The sequence below is a fragment of the Haliotis asinina genome, chromosome 2 (genome assembly GCF_037392515.1).
Source record: "Haliotis asinina isolate JCU_RB_2024 chromosome 2, JCU_Hal_asi_v2, whole genome shotgun sequence".
In the NCBI taxonomy this organism is placed as follows: Eukaryota; Metazoa; Mollusca; class Gastropoda; order Lepetellida; family Haliotidae; genus Haliotis; species Haliotis asinina.
In genome coordinates, this window is record NC_090281.1 from 12,309,607 (window position 1) to 12,330,926 (window position 21,320).

Consider the following 21,320-nt stretch of genomic DNA (forward strand, 5'->3'; position numbering starts at 1 on the left):
TGTCAGTTTCATGTTGTATTTCACAAGAGCAGTTGTGTGGTGTTGCGGATAGTGCCACTGCCAACTGAGTGGAAGATGATGGTTCAAACCTATCCCATGGCATACAAAAGGATTTAAAGGATGGGTCTTCTTGTTGCCTTGCTTAAGGAAATGAGGCAATTATTGTGGATAGACAACTTCTCAGCTGCAATAAATAATGTGTGTAGATACTAACAAGGAAGATGAGAGAAATGTTGCATCTTTTGCAACGAATAATGTCTATCTGTAAAAAACTTAGTCTTAATCATACCAGCTTCCAAGTGCCACTTAGAGGAGGACCATGAATGTTTGGAGTCACTGTGTTGGAGTTGGGTATGTTGAAGTGTGTCACGATATGTTAGTGGGTTTCTGCTATACAACCCAAGTCTCCAGAAGTACAAACAGTTTGCTGGTTGACATGTCATTGTATCCCACTTCAATGCTCATAACATTGACAAGTGGATTGTCTGGTTCAGACTTGAATATTATTGGACCTCTGATATACTGTGATATTAAATAAATGTAACTACAGGGTTGGTTGAGGAACTTGAAATCAGATCCTCAGTCTCAAACTTAATATACATCACTGGGAGGTCCGCAAGTAATCCAGGACATTATATTTGAGAGTTTGGGAAGTAAGCCAGAATACCTGACATGGCTGGGCAAACCCCCTGCTTGAAGATTGAGTCTCTTGTATTGCCCACGGGCCAATGGGTGTGTGATGATTTTCATTGGGAAGCATGTACAATGACTCCCACCCTCACCCCCAATTTATGTACGAAGTATTCCCATATTTTCAAGCGATAATGTTTAATATGTTCATGGACTAAATTGCTGACCCTTCCACTACATGTGTACAAAACTGATGATCACCCTACCTCCCTAGAACAAAGTGAGTTACCCCCCCTAGCCATAAATAATGAATGGTTCCTAAGCAAAAACATCAGCAACTGTCAGTCATAAACAACCACAACATGTGTCGTATGTACAATGTTTTTATTAACATGATCTTTCAATGAGATTTATAATATATATGCTACTAAAACTGATCACAGATATAAACATTTATTCACTAAGAAAACTATTGCAATAAATTGAAACAACTTGTTCAAAAACATCTCTGTGTGTAAGGTGACTAAGATCTTTCTTCATGATGCGAGGATACATATTACTCAAAGGAAGTAAAGGAACACTAATAATTTTCTGTGACTTTAGTTAATCTGTCATGGCAAGTGAGTATTGAGCCACCTTAAACTGTGGGTGCTTTTTAACTTGTTTTTAGTAGCCTATCTTCATGATTGGTGGATTCTGAAATATCTCAGCATTTATGTAGAAACTGCATACAAGGAAAATATAAATGAAAATAAGACATTGACTGAATTTATATATGCTACTTTCAGTGATATTTCAGTCATTAAATGGCTTAGTGGTATTCAAGCTGCCTACATAACACCCATATGGAGATTTGAACCAGCATCTCTGGTGGGATGAGCAATTGCTTTTCCTACTCAGCTACCCCACTACCACCATAAAGTTCCCATATCTGGCATGAAAGAAAGTAGCAATGATATTCAAAAGGTTGTTTGTAACATGACGTGGGATTCACTGTCTTTGTAAAGTGCTGTATCTGGTAGAGATTTAGTAACATGCAATCTCTTGTAGGGACTTACTGCCTTAGTAGAGCTCACTTTCTGTTGGGGATTCACTGTCAAGTGCAATTTCTAGGATGTTTTGGGATGGTCATTGCTAGCGCCAGCCGGCCTCAATTTACTCAAAGTGTGGCTTCAAATTCTGACTGAGATTCAGTCCAAAAATGTAATACAAAACGTAATTTACTGTGAAAGCATGATCTCAAAAAGGCATTGTCTGTTGATAAATGTGGTTTGTTTGCATTGTTTACCAACTGTAAGGAAAAGAAAACAAATATTCTGGTTTTACTAGTCTCATATGACTCTAAACAACCATAATTTGCAACAGATACCATCTGTCAGCAACAAAGAAAATATACAACCATGAGGTACTTCAGCTTGCCAGAACTTTTCTAAAACTTGCAACATAAAAGATTAAATTCTAAACAACTTAACACCAAAATTAATATAATTAAACAAACTTTCTTGAGCATTCAAGAAACATCGTCGTTTCAGAGTAAGGTAAAACAAAAATCAAACTATGCAAAAGCGTCTACAAATATGCATCCAGGGGCAAAAATGACTGGACATTTGGCAATGGAGACAATACGACCACATATTGGGGGATGATTTTCTTAAAAAATGGATCCCCATTTGAAATCACATTTTAAGACACCATTGCTTGTATCAGCAAAGTAAACATTCTGCTTCATAATCTAGCTTATGAAAAATATTAATATCTAATTTTTTAATTAAACTGAAGGATAAGCTGACTTTCAAACCGAACTTTGCTACAAAACCCCTCTTGGGTTCCCTGCAACAACAAAGAGTAGGTTGTGATATTCAAATTTTACGTTAATGTTCAACATTTTGTATCAGCCTTGTAAAGCCTTCACAATCATAACATAATTAGTCATTCAAAACTTTACAGTTGTCTGTGTCCACTATAACAACCCTTGACTGTCCCTTAAAATATTGAGATAGGCGGCTATTAACAAAAGATTCATTTCCAGTCTTAACCATAACAGTAGCCCTTTGATCCATTTACCATCTTCAGGTAAGCAGTGAAATCAAATACGTCACAATATTTCTCTTATATATCATCTTGTTTGTACTGATGACAATTCAATTTACAATTTTGATTTCGACATAAACGTTGCCCTTGGATCCCATCTTTAGTCTTTGGGTAAACTGAGACTGAAAAACATCTGAACTTTTCTATGTTGACCCTATGTAGATCTGAAAATAAGAATCTGTACAGAATAATGCAGGTATATATGTACATCTATGTCCATTTCTGAATCTTCCATCTTACACTATTTGGGTGAGCTTGTTTAGTACAGGGTGTTACTAGAACTACTTGATGATGACTGAATACAAATTCAGTGTCATGCGATTTTTCACATTTTTAATTTCAGCCAATGGGTGAGTGAATAGGCTTCAATACCACCGTAAGCAATATCCCAGCACTCATTGTGGGGACATCATAATGGGCTTCACACATTGAACCCATGTCGGGATTCAACTGAGTAGACACTTGGCTACCCTACCATCCTTCACTTGATTACTTAATAAACATGGGTGAGTGAGTCAGTTTAGTTTTAAGCCACCTTTGGCAATATTCTTGCTACATGGCGGCAATCTGTAAATACGATCTGTCCAGACGATCCAGTGATCAAGTGTGGCACAATGACATGTCAACCAAGTCAGAAAGCCTGAGCACCTGCTCCCGTTGATGACATCTTACGACAAGCATGGGTTACTGAAGATCTATTATCACACAAATCTTCACGGGTCAAAAACTAAACATAAGACCTAATAACATCATTATGCACATCCTCATTAATCCAGTGTATTATATTAAGCATCAGGGGCCCCAATCCACAAAGTATTTGTACCATTACGACATTCTTAAACATCTTGGGTCCCAATCCACAAAGCATTTGTAGCATTACGACATTCTTAAACATCTTGGGTCCCAATCCACAAAGCGTTAGTAGTGTTGTGACATACTTAAGCCTATAGTAAACTATACAGGTTAGATACGTTGTAAAGTTATGAAAGCTTTATGGACGGGATCCCATTCCACAAAGCGATGCTAGACCACGGGTGATGGTAAGTCTCATACATCAACACATACTTACAACAGGTATAACTCTACTGTCGCTTCAATGACTGGGGCCCTATACTATTCCTATGCAACAAATACACTCCGAATTTGACTTGTACAGCATCATGCCAAAAACAGATTTCCTATCAAACAACTGTCACAGACATGAGAAATTCTGAGGGAAGGTTGACATAGGTACATTGTCAGAATGAATTATGAATATCATTTGGGTCAATCACACACAGAGATCAAGGGAACCAGTCATAACCCTCCTAGTATTACAACACTGAAACCCCGTGTCTGGCACCATAACCCTCCTTAGTATTATAACCCTGAACTCCTGTAGCTGGCACCATAACCCTCCTAGTATTATAATCCTGAACCCCTGTATCTGGCACTATAACCCTCCTAGTATTATAACCCTGAGCCCCTGCGTCTGGCACCATAACCCTCACCCCCGTATCTGGCACCATGACACTCCCTTGTATTACAACCCTGAACCCCCGTATCTGGCACCATAACACTCCTAGGTTTATAATCCTGAACCCCTGTATCTCGCACCACAATCCTCCCTAGTATTATAAATATAACCCTGAAACCCTGTATCTGGCACCATAATCTTCCTAGCATTATAACCCTGAAACCCTGTATCTGGCACCATAATCTTCCTAGCATTATAACCCTGAAACCCTGTATCTGGCACCATAACCCTCCCTAGCATTATAACCCTGAAACCCCATATCTGGCACCATAACCCTCCCTAGCATTATAACCCTGAAACCCCGTATCTGGCACAATAATCCTCCTACTAGTATTATAATCCTGAACCCCCGTATCTGGCACCACAATCCTCCCACCCCTACCAATCATGTTACTGAGATATTGCTCAAAAGGGGATTAGACCCAACTCACTCAAACTAAAAATAATGCATAATCAAACAAATCAAACGATGGATTCCTCCAATTCTGATTCTGTATCTACAAATCTCAACAACCTCCTCAGGCATGCTGCCCCTGATTTTGGTTGATCGTGGTTGAGTGAGACATTGTATTCGCTGTGAACAGTATTTGAGGTTTTTCAGTGGACGAGTTTGGGAAACCCCAAAGTTATGTACAGGGAATTTTCAGATGTCATCCCTTTTGTGTATCTGGATGTATATAAAGCATTTGAAATACCTACCTGACTAACTGCACAGGACAGGTTATATTCAACACAGACTGCGTGATTCTCAAATTCATCTGTCCGATGGTTCGATTAAAATTTAGACATGTATGTGAAGATATTGTGTGGGCAGGTAATTTTTGGTCAGGGCTGGCAAGTTTTACATCCAACCAGCCCTGTGGTCTGGTAGAAATGTTTGAGTTTCATTCCTGATATAATGCTTACAAACCAAAGATTGGAATCATGGTAGACTGGGATTCAAATTAAAATCAACAGATCCTCCTACAACCAAGGGGCAAAACTCTGCAATGTTCTCACCAAGAGCATGTTAAGAAATCTGACAGATAAAAGTTACAGTTATAACATACTATAAACAGGTCTTCATAACCAACTGTGCATAATTAAAACTAGTGAATTAAGAAGTTACAGAAATGAAAACGGCTATGTTATTTAACAACAATAAAACACTGACATTATTGGGTTATCTTGTACAAAAGGTGAAAGTAGCACTTGATACATTGAAACATGAATGTTCAACACAGATTGCCAATGTGATGTCACAGCCAGTCTATATCTGTTTGTCTCTTGTCACACTGATCCGACTCTTGAGGTATTTTTTGCTGAGATGCATCTTGGCTAGCGCCACTTCCGCCTTCTTTGATGGCATCGGCATTGAGTCCACAGTGAAGCCAGAGTTTGCAGAGTCTGGAAAACGGATGATATGTATTGAATCGGACATTGTCCTGTTATCGTCACTGGTACTCGTCCCCTCCCCATCCTCGTAGCCCCCTACCATGTACAGATTCCCCTCGTGCTGGAACACACCAAAGTGGGTGAGCTCAGGGAGATTGATTGTCTGGATGAGGTTGACATGAACCAGATTACACACGTCCATGCTGCTATTGTCCAGTTTGAACAGCTGTAGGCCCCCTGATTGGCTGGATATGACATACACGTCATCGTCGATAGTCACTGCCTTCAAGTGTTCACTGAGAGGAGAGGGGAGGTAACCGACTTGACAAGCTGTTTTCTTGGACACATCAAAGTACTGAATGACACTACTGAAGTTTCCATCTTTGTCCAGTCCTCCGAAACAGAAGATCTTTTCATGAAGTACGGCCATTCCAGCCTGGTGGACTGGGACTGCCAGAGTACCAGCTTGGTGCCATCTTTCCCCTGAAATATGGTACTCATCGATACAAGCAACAAGATCACTCTCCGAGTCGAGTGAGTCCTTCATTCCTCCAATATTGTACAACCGGTCACCCACGGCAACAGTGACGTGATGCCATCGCCCATGAGGCATGGCTTCTCCTTTGATCCAACGACTTTTCTCGTATCGGTACATCACTTTCACATTTTTGGATCCACCAGTGAGAAAAAGGCTTGATCCATGTACACATGCTGCGGAACCTTTCCCGATGTCACATGGCAGGTTAGTCAAACTGTACCACTCATCACACGTAAAACTATAACAGTAAACGCTGGTCTGGTTTTCATTCACACGATCCGTTGCACCACCTATGATAAACACAACCTCCTCTGTATCGGCAGACTTCCGTGGCGTCGTCCGAGGACTGCTAAAATCTTGTCGCCTGGCAGGCATCATTTGGAAATTCTTTGCTTCTTCAACAAGATCTTGAGCTTCCTTACTCTTCCGGACAAGGTCGTTCTGTTCCACTTTGTGTCGAAGGTACTCAGGGGTTGTGAGGGGCAGTCGCACAACTTCTAACAAATATGACAGTTGAGTTTTCCGCCATTTGTTGTTCCCGTGGTCTGCCTCGACCCAGCTCAACACAGCATCTGCCACAGCCTCCTCTCCACAGATAATGAGCTGGTCACTTTCGATAATGATCTTCAACTCATCGGGCGTCAAGTCATTAAAGGATTCTGATGACACAAGCTCCTGGAATGATCTGCAGATAGTTTCGAAAGCTGTGGTGTTCATTTTCTGGAAGTTATGCATCTTGGACATCCTCCAGAGCGAGATGCAGTTGTTGACGCCAATCTTCTTCGACAGGAACTTCTCACAGTAATCCTGGAGACACTTGATCTGGAGACGGGACGCCACCAGGAGGACGTCCTGGGCCGTGTCCATGTCTACGATATCCTCACACTGGTACATGAACAGAAGGATCCTGTAGAAAACATCTGCGTTCACATCTGGCAGATTCACACGATTCTCAATACTTTCTCGCATCCCTGATGTGAACATGGCCTCGAAGTAACATGAGAACAAAGACAAAATGAATTTGTGGCATTTGAACTCTCGTCCTGCTACTGTAACGATGACGTCGGAGAATTTCTCATTATTGAGTAGGCCGCTAAGTCCTCTCCTGATAGTCTTAGTGTGTTCGTCTTCGGGGAATCCCATTTTGTCTCACTGCGGCAGTATGGCTGAAACAGTGAATGGGTAGAGATGTGATAAAGATATATTGCCACTGCAATACAAATTCTTATTTACAATTTGTATTCACTTGAAATAAAGGTGATTTGGTTGGATGGTTAGGAGAAAATAATACTGTATATTGCTGTAGATAATCCAAATTTGGAGGACCAAAAAAACAGTCTGTAGAAGGGATTGGCTTCTCTATGAGACATAATTTCACGAAAGTATTTATCAGGTTGTCAGTGCCATGTCAGGACAATCTTATAGCTTAGTGGTACACCTGCCTGGAAGTTTTCGACGATTACAGACACTTTGTTATAAATGATCAATGAAATACATATCGAACTATACAGTTTTCATTATTTCAGAATATTTTGCTCTTAGTCATTATTTTAGTTTTGTACCTACCTACCTAAAGTTATAATCCAGTCTGGTCGCCATTTACAAAATGACAATAGCCAATGCGATCAGATGTTTCCTGTGACTTGACTTTACATAGGGTGATTGCTTCCTGTTGTTTTGTACCAACGCAAGTACTGTTAGTACTGCTAGTAATGTCCCTTAGTGCATGTATCGTGCTACTGCTAGGTTATGACCTGTGACAAAAATGCATCATGCATATTTCTTAGAATTAAACACTGTGTCTGAGCGTAAAGTTCGAGATGACGAAAGCCTGATGATGTGGACCCATTGATGAAGCACATGTATAAGAATTTTTCTCCAAAACAATTGAGAAAAATAGTTTACATTTCTAATTCTGTCACTAGTGTCAGGTTAATGTCTTATTGTGGATGAGTGTGGAAAACAAATACAGATTTTTAGAATAATGGTGAATAACTGCCAGATGTCTTGTGGTGTGGGTTGACCACGATGCTTATGCATGAATCATACCATTCTGACACTGATTTTCTGCCAAGTTTGGGGGGTTGGCTTATCTATGTGGTAAGCTTATACATGGTAATATATGGTAAATGCATATTCAAGTTATTGTTTGCATTACAAACAGACTGCTAATTGTTTTAGAAACTAAATGTCAACATATGTGAGCAGTGTATATTCAGGACACTGTGTATTTAAAGCTAAATCCCAACTGTTTCAATTCCAAACAGTCTAAGTAAACTTTGTCTCAGTAGTTTTCATTACACTCCACTACTGAGTCCAACAACACCTAGTAGGAGGTCATGTCAAGTAACCTTTGAGACTGACCAAATCACGAAAATCGCACATATCATTGAACTTTTACCCTGGAAAGGTTTGTACCCGAACAATTCTCGATTCAATCACTACCGGGTAATGCACATTAAAATACTGTCAACAGTGAGTAAACAGTCACTGAAAATTGTGTTTTGTGAATATTCAAAGATGTATGGTTGCGGAAATATTTAACTGTCATCAGAAAGCCCTAAGCATATACTGTACATTGTATACTGCAGGTCAAATACCTGTGTTTTATGCAGATTTTCATTTACTGAGGGGTCAGTGATTAACGAATTTTACTTAGAGTTAGACTGGATTCCAAACTAAATGACTGTTTTGATGAGAGCGTGTGTACAATGACCTTTGTACCCATAACAAAGTGTTCACAGGATTCTCATAACAAAGCATCCTGATAACAAGGTGTAGTCATTATAAAGAGCTGTATGACAAACATACAGGTGTGATATTTCAAGGATATGAATCAAGAGCTCTTTAAAACAAAATAGATGAAAAAATACGCTAAAGGTCACATTAGCTTTGCGTGTTCATTAAATATCCCTGTTTAATGCACAAACAATATAACATAATCAGCATGTTCTTTAGTGAAACTTCTTAGCATACTTCAGGTAACATGTGAAAATAAACAAAGTAAGGTCGTTATAAATGGACTGCTTCTAAATTATGTTCAGGACAGTGGTAATCCAAGCCTAAATATGTCACCACTCAGTGATGTTAAGTATGCATTTTATATCTTTAAATGAGTTTTGCTTCAAGTTACTTCCCTAATATTTTTCGATAATCAGTTGATATTCATTTAACGATGACTGATCTTTATGACATATATCGATAATCAGCTCTATTTCTATAATCCTTGACCCATGAAGATCCGTGATAGAATTGGCCTTCAGCTACCCATGCTTATCAAAAGAGACGACTAACAAGATTGGGTGGTCAAGCTCCCTAGCTTGGTTGACACATGTCATTGGTTCCCAAATGCGCAGATCAATGCTCATGCTGTTGATCACAAAACTGTCTGGCCAAGACGCTGTTATTTACAGACCACCACCATATACTCATGATATAGCAGGAATATGGCTAAATGTGGCATAAAACTACTCATTCACTTCTATAACCCTCTGAGCATTTCCACTATATTTTGACCCAGGGAGTTGATCTTCTGGGGTATCTTTAGTTGGTATATTTGAGAAGAGATAACTTGAATTTGTATTGCCACTGTTCACACTTTTACCGTTACCTGTATTAATTTGTAACTTATTTAACTTATAGAACACAACTGTTAATTCTATCACATTATGTGTTTGTTGGTTTCACACTGCATTTTTTATGGACTGATTCCTGCATTAGTTTCAGCTTGGGAAACAACATGTAACCCACCGAAACATTTCTATGCACTAGTAATTTCTATAGGGTGATAGGTAGAGGTACAGTGATGATCGAAAATAATCGAAAATCAATCAAAGAAGGGCTTAAAATATTCAGTGATTTTAAAAAACATACTTTCAATTAATCGGAATATTTTTTTATGTAGTATAGACCACTTGAATGAAATAAACTAACGATTAAATTTGACAAACATTCCAAACAGTAGAGGATGTAACGTGGTGACAGGACTGTCTCCTGTTACATGTACAAGTGAATAAGAAGGTGTCACTTATGCTCGACAGCGTAAAGCTATGTGCATTGTATTCATAGTTTCTTATTCATCACTACGGTAAATATAACATAAATATTACTCAATCTGTCTTGCACTTGAAGAAATTTTACATCTATTGTGAACGTAATGAGATATACTGATAAATATTTTTTGCATAAATAAACAAAACAATTACATTAACATCAGTTAGAAAAAACTGGGGGAAAAAATTAAAATTGGTGATTACATACAAAGGTATATATTGCAATTATTATACATGATAATCATTCAACACAAGTCCTCCAATAATCGATAGTGGATAGTTTTCAGTTCCCAATACTAGTGATACTGTAACTCAGTTTTACCCTGGGTAAGACTACTAAATAGTAACAGCGAGCAAGTATAGTTTTACTTCACTTTTAGCAACATTCCAGCAATATCACTGCAGGCAACACCCAAAATGGACTTCACATATTGTACTCAAGTGGGGAATTTAACATGGGTCTTAGGCATGACGAGCGAACGTTTCAACTACTGGGGTACCCCCTGTCCCAACACTAACAGCAGCAAAGGCAGGTGACATGACTGCAGTGTAAAGTCTACACACCTTCAAAAAATATTTAATGAACTCATGTGATCTGAGAACTGGGGTCATAAAAACATGTACTATAAACTTCTATAATGCAGCAGGTGAAAATCAGATTTGGACCATACTGAAAAAACCTTATGCAAGAGAGAATCAGAGCTCTCCAGAATTCAGAATGTTGGAAAGAAAATGTGAGCAGCACATCAAGCTATGTAGCAGTCATGAAGAATGCCACCAATAATTCTTTAGGGATAACAATCGTCATTTAATAACAGAAGGGACGCTTACCATCGAGACAAATTAGATAACATTTCACAAACACCTTTAAAATAATTTCTTCGGGTGGCCATTTTTCGTTTTTCAGGAGTCTGAGAAAGAAATGCTTTTTATCTGTGACCGAATAAATAGGTAAAATTTCATCTGTAAAAAATAGATATTGGCCAACATAAGCAGCAAGACCAATAATCTTCCCCACTCTCGTAGCATAACGTCACGAATACCACGCAATGTTTTCATTAACCCGTTGTTACAGGTCTACCGATCTTGACCCACACGACTCTTTCACAAAATGTGACGTGACAAAGTGTGGACCTGGTGGATATGATTTTAAGGAATTAATACGGTTCACACAACCTAGATGTACATGTTTGTGACATACTTACCATAAGCAGAACGGGTCAATGTGTCTCCAATCTCAATAATTTACGAAAAACAAACCTACGGCTTCCCAGTGTTTGATCGATCTGCTTAGCAAGTTACTTCCGGGGTTGGGTAAGTAAAAACGTTACAATCAGAGGGAAACGGAAAGGGAATCCACATGATGCGATGTCTTTCAGAAAGTGTCTGTGTAAATTGTCCGGCATCTGAAATTATTTTACTAGTGACCGTTACTTGAACTTAGTGAATCTGACAGCCTAAGCGGAGTTCGGTATTGCTGCACTCGGTGTGTGGACCCTCCGGAATTATTTTTGTGGGTGCCGCTTGTGTTCTTGAGTTACCTGACAATGGCATGTTCACCATTACTAGTCTTGGTTTCAGTGTCGTAACTAGTGACCATGTCACCGGCATCTGGAAACTGAGACATCATCTCCGTGATGAATGTAATCCTTAACTGCTACACTGATCTATACTCTACGACTGACACTACCAGTAATTTCCATGGGCGTATCCAGAAGGGGTTGGGGCGCAGGGGGCGCACTCACTTTTGTCCTGAAAATTTGTTAAAGTAAACATTGAAACTGAGGTGAAAACGAACCTTTCTCACAAAGCTGTATCCGCCCCTGGCTTCTGTAGAATCCTAAAGATATTGCTTACCTATGTTGAAATCAGTGGTAGTACTGTCAGTTACACTTTGTGTCATCTCGGCCTTGTTTTGCCACACTGCAAATACATCGAATTAGTTTATGTATGGGGACAAATGTGTAATGTATTAATAGTTATATTTAAAAGCAAGTTTGCTATGCACATTTGAATAGTGCTGTGAGAAATATCGCACCTATGAAGCGAGCATGCCAGTAGTCTAATAACGTCTGTCAGTCCCCAAACCATATTATTCCCCCTTCAGCCCAGTCCTGCCTGTAATGCAAACGCTCTAGGTGAAGCAAATCTATGCACCATTTCTCTAAATTCCCTTCTCACGAAGTCTTCTTTTCAATGCAAAACTTTTCTTATCTCAGATCTAAGTATTTTCAGAGACTAATTATTAATTAATAATTTTTTATAGACAATGATATTGTAAATAAAAAAAAAAAAAAAATGGGAGCCTTTCTAAAAATAACTCAATGCTGGCATGGAAAGTAATAATCTAATGTATATTGTGTTGTTGCCAAGTAATTCGGTGCACAACTTCTTTTTTGTTCTTCTCACACCTTTTTCCAGTCATACATCTATTTTCAGTGGGTGTTTGAATTTAGCGTACAATGTACCAAGAAAGAACGTGTTACCTCTGCCCTAAAGCGTTGTTCGGTCACTTTAAGATTTTCCTACGTGTCGAACTATGGCTTATGAATAACTAGAGGTATTTGCTGTATAGTAGGGAACAATAATGATTTAAGCGCACATAAAATGTTTCAGTTTGCGCGGCCAATGCCTCTTTGAATATCGGATAGTTGATGCATGTGGTTTGCTAGGACGCAATTTTCTAATGTTCATTGAATCTTTTCTTGCTGAGGTAGTGTAGGAAGAAAGAACGGTTCCGTTCTAAAGGGGAAACCCCAGTCAGCTGCTGAAACGAAGTGAAGCGGTACCGTCCGTGGGTCATCAACAATGGATGACGTCACTTTACATCATTTGAGACAATGTATTGACGCAAGTTCGTTTAAACAATGGCTCAGATGAGGTAGTCAATCAACACATAGTGAAAGACAAAGAACTACAAATACATGATATTACACAGATACCTGCACCCCCATTGATACTGTTGAGTTTTCTATACAAATCCTGAATGACCAGAGATAACTAACATTCAAGTGTATGTCCTCACCGAAAATGGCAAAAACCCCAAAATATCAAGTCTAGACCTGACAATACAGCGATCAACATCACGATCTAAGCAACTGAGTGAGTGAGTGATTTTAGTTTTACGCCGCACTCAGCCCTGTTCCCGCTATATGGCGGCGCTCTGTAAATAATTGAATCTGGACCAGACAATCCGGTCATCAACAGCATGAGCATTGATCTGCGCAGTTCTATTTTCTCTGGTTATACCCTCCAAGCAGCCGGTCTCAATGGGTAGAAGGTGGTTATTTGCTCTAAATTTCAGAAATGGGATATAAACATTGGTTGGGAAAAAAGTGACGTGCAACTGTTATGGATGAAGACCCTTGGGGCTAGTATTGCCAACTGTAAGTCTTTTGAAACTTGGGTTTAGATGACAGCTATTCAGTGTTAACACATTCTGGACTTTTGAAAATATATATATTACTGAGACTTAAGTTATTTAACGTACAGTAAAGAACTGAAGGAAGTTTCATTAAAGAAGCCCAATGCTGAACCAGATCTTCATGGCTATCTCGATGCCACAAACGGCACTTACTCTGCTCAAAGCCATTAACCTCCGTGTTCATGCAGAAATGACATGTAGCCTTGGAGGCACGCATGCATGCACAATCGCACACGCACACGCACACGCACACGCACGCCAGCACGTACACTTCTTTATGGTCACACTTCGTCAGGGAAAATGTGTTTGATCGGTGTATTTTCGTGGCCAAAATAAAACAATAAAATGTCGCGAAAATATTAACAGTCCATGATGAAAAGATGAAGCTCAAAATGTACCCTGTATCGTGAATCAGTTCCAATCCTTGACATCCAAACTGTTTAAGATGTTTAAATCAAAGCCGTATTCGACACATTGTTTTGTTAAAGGCGTTTCTTCAAAGTCAATAAACGTTTATGAAAGAATGTTTTTTGCCCTAAGTCATCCCGCTCATGTTATTAAGTGGTTTCATTTCATTGCAACGCAAATAACAAATACACAGTTAGCTATAAAGTGAGGCCTGGAATACAATGTTTATTGCCATCAGGACGGGGATTGTCAAACTAATATCGGGTTGAGATCTTCATTCCTGGGAGATCCTTCTGGAAGAGTGTTGAATGAAGATGTTGCGAACCTCTCTGATCGTCGTGTGTGGCGTGCTGGCTGTTACAGTGGGCCGAGGTACGTTGTGTTCATCAGCTCATGATACGGGAGTAGAATCAGCTGCTTTATCCCCTCACAAGGGGACGATTGTTGTCACATACACTACACAAATACCCCTGAAGAGAAGGGTTGGAATTGGTCTTCAGTTACTCATGCTTGTCGTGAGAGGCGACTAACGAGATCGGGTGGTCAGGCTCGTTGACTTGGTTGACACATGTCATCTTATCCCAGCTGCGTATATCGATGCTCATGATGTTGATCACGGGATTGTCGGATTGACTCGATTATTTCCAGACCACCGCCATATAGCCGGAATATTATGGACATTTCTGACCACTTGAATAGATGACTTGAACAATATCACGTCTTTTCACAGATCACCACAGCAATGTTGGAGTGAGGAACAGAGGAGCGAGGTCAGAGGTCATGTGTCCCCAGGATTGGCAGTCGGGCAGGTTCATGTGTTACAAGGTCGTCTCACTCAAGGTCAACTGGATTAATGCTGTGGTAAGTGTAAATTGTTGTTTAACTGTATCTTGTTTTAACGTCGCAACGATCGGGCGATATGACACCGACCTGTAAATAATCGGCCTACCTTAAGAAAACAGCACCACAAACGTAACAAACTACACCACAATGCCGTATGATGTAATTTGTAAAACTTTCTTACAGAAAAAAGCTATGGCCGGTGAAGTCAGATTATTTTTGTTGGGTTCTACTCATGTTTTGATCTGACAACAGAGTGATATCAACAGCGATCAACAGTTTCCGGGTGCAGGAATGACCACCCGGCCCTTTAACTGGCCTCGTACGACTGATACAAAGTCGGTTGTTGTAACCCGAAGTCCTGCATGTGCAGGTGAATCTCGGCATGTAAATGTCGATATACCTGTAGATGTGTTGCAGTATGCATGCTCGGATCCATTCTAGTATATAAGCTAGTGAGTCCACTTTTATGTATGCTGGTATTTATGCAGGTGCATATTATGTTATGCATGCTTGAATCTACTATGGTGTGTATGTCGGTAAGTGTGATGGTATGCATGCTGGTACACGTTCCCTTGTGCATGCATGCTGGTATATATGCTAGTAAGCATGGTGGTGTGCATGCTGATATGCATAATGATATGTTTGTTGGTAAGTATACTGGTATGCATAATAGTATGTATATTGGTAAGTATGTATGATAGTATGCATTGTGGTATGTCTGTCGGTAAGTGTTCATGATGGTATGCATGCTGGCAGGTATGCTGGTAAGTATGCATGATGTCATGTCCTTTGGTAAGTACGTTGGTATGCATGGTGGTATGTCTGTTGGTTAGTAAACATAGTGGTATGTCTGTTGGTAAGTATGCTGGTATGCATGGTGGTTATGTCTGTTGGTAAGTATGCTGGTATGCTTGGTGGTTATGTCTGTTGGTAAGTATGCTGGTATGCTTGGTGGTTATGTCTGTTGGTAAGTATGCTGGTATGCTTGGTGGTTATGTCTGTTGGTAAGTATGCTGGTATGCTTGGTGGTTATGTCTGTTGGTAAGTATGCTGGTATGCATAGTGGTTATGTCTGTTGGTAAGTATGATAGTATGTATGGTGCTATGCATGGTGGTATGTCTGGTGGTAAGTATGAATGACTTTTATACATGGTGGCATATCCTTTGGTAAGTATGCTGGCATGCATGGTGGTTATGTCTGTTGGTAAGTATGCTGGCATGCATGGTGTGGTATGCATGATGTTTGTTTAGGCTTCTTTTTATTTGTGCTGGCATGTACATTTCCGTATAAGATGGCAAGCAGATGTATCGGCGAGAGGGGCGATACGCTGGTTCGTATGCGGATATGATGACTGGAACATCTGTGTAGTTATGCACGTGTTGAGTCTATTGTTGACGGTGCGTCTCTCCATATACAGATGCACTGTGCCGCGATGAGGGCTCACCTAGTAGACATCAACTCCCGTGGAGAACAAATGGAGTTGGAGAACTTGCTACGTCCTAAATATTCAGGTAACTGTAAATATGTTGATTGACCCTTTTGCTGCTGATATTCTTATTTTCCTTCCTACTTATGAAAAACAAACAAGTCAAATTGAGGAATGTCATGGGACTGATTGATCCAAGCCGGTCATGTGGCGTCCACGAATCGTTTTGAAAACTTTTCTGAGACTTTAATGTTGCAATAAATCTGACTGCAATATCCAAGATAACCAGCTGTTGAACAAACGTCGTATGCCCCAAGCGAAATGGCGTGCTCGAAGGTTCCAACATCACAGGCTAGAGCTTTGGGAATATTTCTATCATCGCTCTGTTGTTTAGTTTTGTGTTTCACTCTTGTCATCCGAAGGTCTTACTATACACGTAAGAATTAATTTGACACCATGTAAGGGCAGCTACTTACAGCTGGGTTGAACCTTAGCAGTCTGGAATGCATATGAAAAGTGACCCGTGAAGGTCTACCCGGGGTAGAATAGGCCTTCAGCAACCCATACTTGCCATAAAAGGCGACTATGCTTGTTGTAAGAGGTGACTAACGGCATCGGGTGGTCAGGCTCGCTGACTTGGTTGACACGTCATCGGTTCCCAGTTGCGCAGATCGATGATCATGGTATTGGTCGCGGGATTGTCTGGTCCAGACTCGATCATTTACAGACCGCCGCCATATAGCTGAGTTTTAAAATCAAACTCATTCACTCATATGAAAAGCACGAAGTCGAGTTTAAATTCGTCTGGCAAGACGCGATCCCATGACTCGTCGCTGATAATGAAAAATGGGTGTTCGACTCTCTGTCAGTAAGATGAGGAGGAGGCTGCTGGTTTGGCCCGATAAGACGTCCCTTCTGTGTAAATGGGTAAAAGACACGGGCAGGAACTTCTGGCCTCGCGATCCGACGACCGTTGAAGCGCATGGAGTCGTCGTAACGAGGCATATTAGCAGAAGATCCATGCACCTGAACCCTGTGGTGGTGGCTCAGTGTAATGGTGCAGGGAGGTGTTTCGTATGGTTGTACCACATACTGATAGCCATCCGCTTGCCAGCCGTCTGATAATCAGAAATGACCACGCTCTACCAATTGTGTTACGGCCATATACAAAACAAAGCCATCGAAACACTGCCATGTTTTGAATCCAGTCGTTGTCTGTCTTAGACGCCCAGTTCAAGCTAGAGATCGCCTTGGTGAAACTCCAGGTGGTTCATGTTATAAATATCTGAACAAATTAAACGATAGAGAAAGTAAACTGTGTGAACACTGTGGCAATGTTGATACCTTCAGACATTATATGTTTTATATTTATATGTTTTATTGCCATGATTTGCCATTCTGGGTTTCCTATTTCAAATGGGCAAGAGCCAATATTCGAGATAAGGTATACCAAATCACATAATGTTGCATTATATGGCCCCAAGCGGAGACTCTGAAGACTGTAAATTATTTAATTATGTGTTGATTTGCCATTCTGGGTTTCCTATTTCAAATGGGCAAGAGCCAATATTCCAGATAAGGTATACCAAATCACATAATGTTGCATTATATGGCCCCAAGCGGAGACTCTGAAGACTGTAAATTATTTAATTATGTGTTGATTTGCCATTCTGGGTTTCCTATTTCAAATGGGCAAGAGCCAATATTCCAGATAAGGTATACCAAATCACATAATGTTGCATTATATGGCCCCAAGCGGAGACTCTGAAGACTGTAAATTATTTAATTATGTGTTGAGCTTTGCTAAATTTATAGCGTATCGTTATAAAGGCACTGGAAGTGATTGCAATTTTGACACTTTCATAGCAGATCTAAACTTTCATTATAAAATGCTGAAGCATAAGAGAAGAATTGTGAGAAAGTAAAATCTTTATGGGCATAGTGTTTGACACAAGTGTATATCTAATTATGACAAATCATATTTTAACCCAAACACCCTGGTATGTCCATCCATGTGACACTCTACAGTGGGTGTAAAATCGTGGAATTGTATTGCTAGTAAATGGTGAAAAACACCCAAACAAACCCAAAAGCCCACACAACTTCATCAACAATCAAATAAAAAAACAACAAACTCTAGATGTTCGTGAAAAGGGGATACATTTCCTATCCCCGGTATCCCCTCCCAAAATATATGCCAAACTGTTTGGGTTCAACGTTAGTATAAAAGATCGTGTCTCAAGTTAATGACGATGGTACACACTCTCGGGAAAACATTAGAACATGGACTGAGATGGACTTTCTTATCTGAAGCATTACTAAAATCATTTAACGGTTTGTGTCGAGGACCGCTCACCTCGGGTAGAGCGTCACATGGAAACGTCATCAAGCGTCTTTGTTTATCAAGGGCATGCTGTATCTATATATTATCACGTGAACACCTACGTCGGAAGTGACGTCACTGTCCCTTTTCACTATCAGGAACATGTCACAGAATCTCGGACTCTCATGAGTGCCCAAGATTGAAATATGGGAAAGGCAGGGGCCATGTGCCATTTTGCACATTAGAATAGAAGTGGCCCATTAGAATTCTGACGTTTACTATTAATGCAAGGGCAATGTCCCACTATAAATTCCGAAAGACACTGATAATCCAGAAATTGCCCATTGTCAAAGATCTCTATCTCAATCCCTGCTGTGGTTTGATTTCTTAGGCCCTTAACGCTAAGAAATTCCAGCTTCATGGCGGCGTTCTGTAAATAATTGAGTTTAGACCAGACAGCCCAGTGGCATTAAGAGGTCTGCGACTGGATGGTAGTTTCAGTGTCGTATGCTTTGGTATCGTGTCCAAAACGGCGCTGTGATGGTTCCAGGATATATAACGCCCAACCGATATGCAAACATACTATTGATAATCAGATATTTAAAAGTCAACGTACATGCACGCATTGCCTTGTTCTCAGGGCTGAAGACCGAGAGGTTGTGGATCGGCGCAAGTGACCTGTCCAGTAATGGCCAGTGGCAGTGGATGACGGCCCGTCAGAATATGTCGTACACCTACTGGTACCGTCGCACGCCGCCCCCTTCCGGCAGGGGGCTCAACTGTGCCCTGATGATTGGGAGCACCTATCTGTGGGGGGCCAGCGAATGTACAGCTCTCCATCCCTTCATTTGTGAAGCAAGGTAAGCCATGACGATGTAATCTGCATCTCACGTAACACGAAGGTAGACTTGTTGTTAAAGCGTTCACTCCTCACGCCGAAGATTCGACTTGATTCACCACATGTTTACGGTGTGTGAGTCTCCCTCCGTGCTATTCCTGGAATATTGCTAAACGCGGCGGAAAACATACATAGTAAATCACTCATCCCCCACAACAAAAATTCACTTCGTGTCATGTTTAAGAGTATAAACACACCGTGCAAGGAAAGGTTTTTTTAAACTACGAATGGAGATGATGTTATATTTCAATGTTATAAGAGGGTGATCAGCTCTGTCATTTGATTCGAAACTTCGGCATCATGAAAAGTTTAATGTATAATGCAAATTCCCAACACCAACTGATGCTCCAATGTACGCACACACTCACACACACCACAGGCAAATTGTTGGAGTTGCGCAGCAAAGGGAATATGACAAGTCTTCTTATATGCGAGCGAAGCGAGCAAAGGTTGGCAACGTACTTTCTTCGCTTCGGATCGAAACATGTTTTTCATGTCAAAATGAAATATCGCCAGCATCAAAGGTACACTCCCATTTCCTCACTTTGCTGTGCTCTCACATTTCTTACCCCATGTTTAGTAATTACTCACGTGAAATATGTTTTATTCAACATTTTAAGCGCCACTCGTGGTATTCAGATCGCTCTACGCCTCCACTACCCTTGCCAGCTTCCGGTTGAACGGCGTGATGGGTCAAGAAATAAGCAGAAATACCACATTGCCTAATTTTATCACGAACCCGTTGGAGTTTATTTATCTTATATGTCGTCACTATTGTCAGAATTTTGGTAGCATTTATTCTACATTAAAACACTTCTGGCGTAATGGACGAATGAAGCAGGGGACGTAACTGTAAGTATTCCATATAGAATAATACCCTCCTGTTCCTTCACTCCGTTGACCCGGAAGCTGGAAGGGGGAATGGAGGCGAAGAACGATCTGGTACACCACAAGTTGCGCTTAAAATGTTGAATAAAAATATTTCACATGAGTAATTGTTCGGCATGTGGTTTGAAATGTGAGAGCACAACCCAGTGAAGAAATGGATGTATATATTTGATGGTGGCAATGTTTTATTTTGACATGAAAAATATTTTTCAAATCGACCTTTTGCCAACCTTTGCTCGCTTCGCTTTCATATAAGACTTGTCATTTTCTCTATGCTGCGCAACTCTTTTGCGCTACAGTTAACCTGTGCACGCACGCACGCACGCACGCACGCACACACACACATACATCAGCATACAACTTGCATAAAAAACCCACATGTGCATGAGGTCGACAGTTTAGTTCTTCCTTAGAGGGTTCAACAAGTTGACTTTATGGAGTTATACTTGTCATGTTGTGTTAACATTGCAGACCCTTGTTGGACCTTCACTCCTCGACTATCTAGATGCTGGATCATGGTGTACATGGGCCCTCTCAGGGATTTTAGGAGCGGTAACTTAATGTATTCTTTAATGACTTGATACATTTTGAAGTGAATAAACTGTATCAAGATGACTAGTTGTTTTCCTCTATATCTGAATCAAACAATGGGTGAAACGAAGGAACCGTGCACAATGAAATCAATAAGTCAGGATCCTCTGAGTTTGGGTTCGAATCTCAGATGCTGAGGATCGGTTGTCAGCACCAAACATGTGGTTTTATGCTTTACTACAGCGGTAGATCAGCAGCTCAATGCGTGAATGGTTTTAGAGATTTGCGTCCCTTAGCATGACGTGTATTCGAATCCCTGGTCCGCGATGATAGTGACCCTTGGTCTGTTAGCACTCCATTATATCTGCCTGCAGTTC

The 21,320-nt window shown here is 40.4% G+C and overlaps 2 protein-coding genes across 2 annotated transcripts; one reads left to right on the forward strand and one right to left on the reverse strand.

Moving 5' to 3' along the window:
- Positions 1-4,529: 4,529 nt before the first annotated feature.
- LOC137272269 (kelch-like protein 24a) lies at positions 4,530-11,517 on the reverse strand. Its single transcript, XM_067804629.1, has 2 exons — positions 11,407-11,517; positions 4,530-7,315 (listed from the first exon to the last, which is right to left on the reverse strand). The coding sequence occupies exon 2, from the start codon at positions 7,290-7,292 to the stop codon at positions 5,487-5,489; it is 1,806 nt and encodes a 601-aa protein (XP_067660730.1). The 5' UTR covers positions 7,293-7,315; positions 11,407-11,517; the 3' UTR covers positions 4,530-5,486.
- Positions 11,518-14,347: 2,830 nt separating this feature from the next.
- On the forward strand, positions 14,348-21,027 carry LOC137272270 (C-type lectin 1-like). Its single transcript, XM_067804630.1, has 5 exons — positions 14,348-14,405; positions 14,764-14,894; positions 16,295-16,388; positions 19,267-19,486; positions 20,884-21,027. The coding sequence occupies exons 1-5, from the start codon at positions 14,348-14,350 to the stop codon at positions 20,915-20,917; spliced, it is 537 nt and encodes a 178-aa protein (XP_067660731.1). The 3' UTR covers positions 20,918-21,027.
- The last annotated feature ends 293 nt before the right edge of the window (positions 21,028-21,320 follow it).

What these genes read in the sequence shown, in the direction of transcription:
- LOC137272270 (XM_067804630.1), top strand. Translation starts at nt 14,348, where the DNA reads ATGTTGCGAACCTCTCTGATCGTCGTGTGTGGCGTGCTGGCTGTTACA. An exon ending in GCTACGTCCTAAATATTCAG is followed by an intron (nt 16,389 to 19,266) that starts GTAACTGTAAAT and finishes CCTTGTTCTCAG; the next exon opens with GGCTGAAGACCGAGAGGTTG. An exon ending in CCCTTCATTTGTGAAGCAAG is followed by an intron (nt 19,487 to 20,883) that starts GTAAGCCATGAC and finishes TTAACATTGCAG; the next exon opens with ACCCTTGTTGGACCTTCACT.
- LOC137272269 (XM_067804629.1), bottom strand. Translation starts at nt 7,292, where the DNA reads ATGGGATTCCCCGAAGACGAACACACTAAGACTATCAGGAGAGGACTT.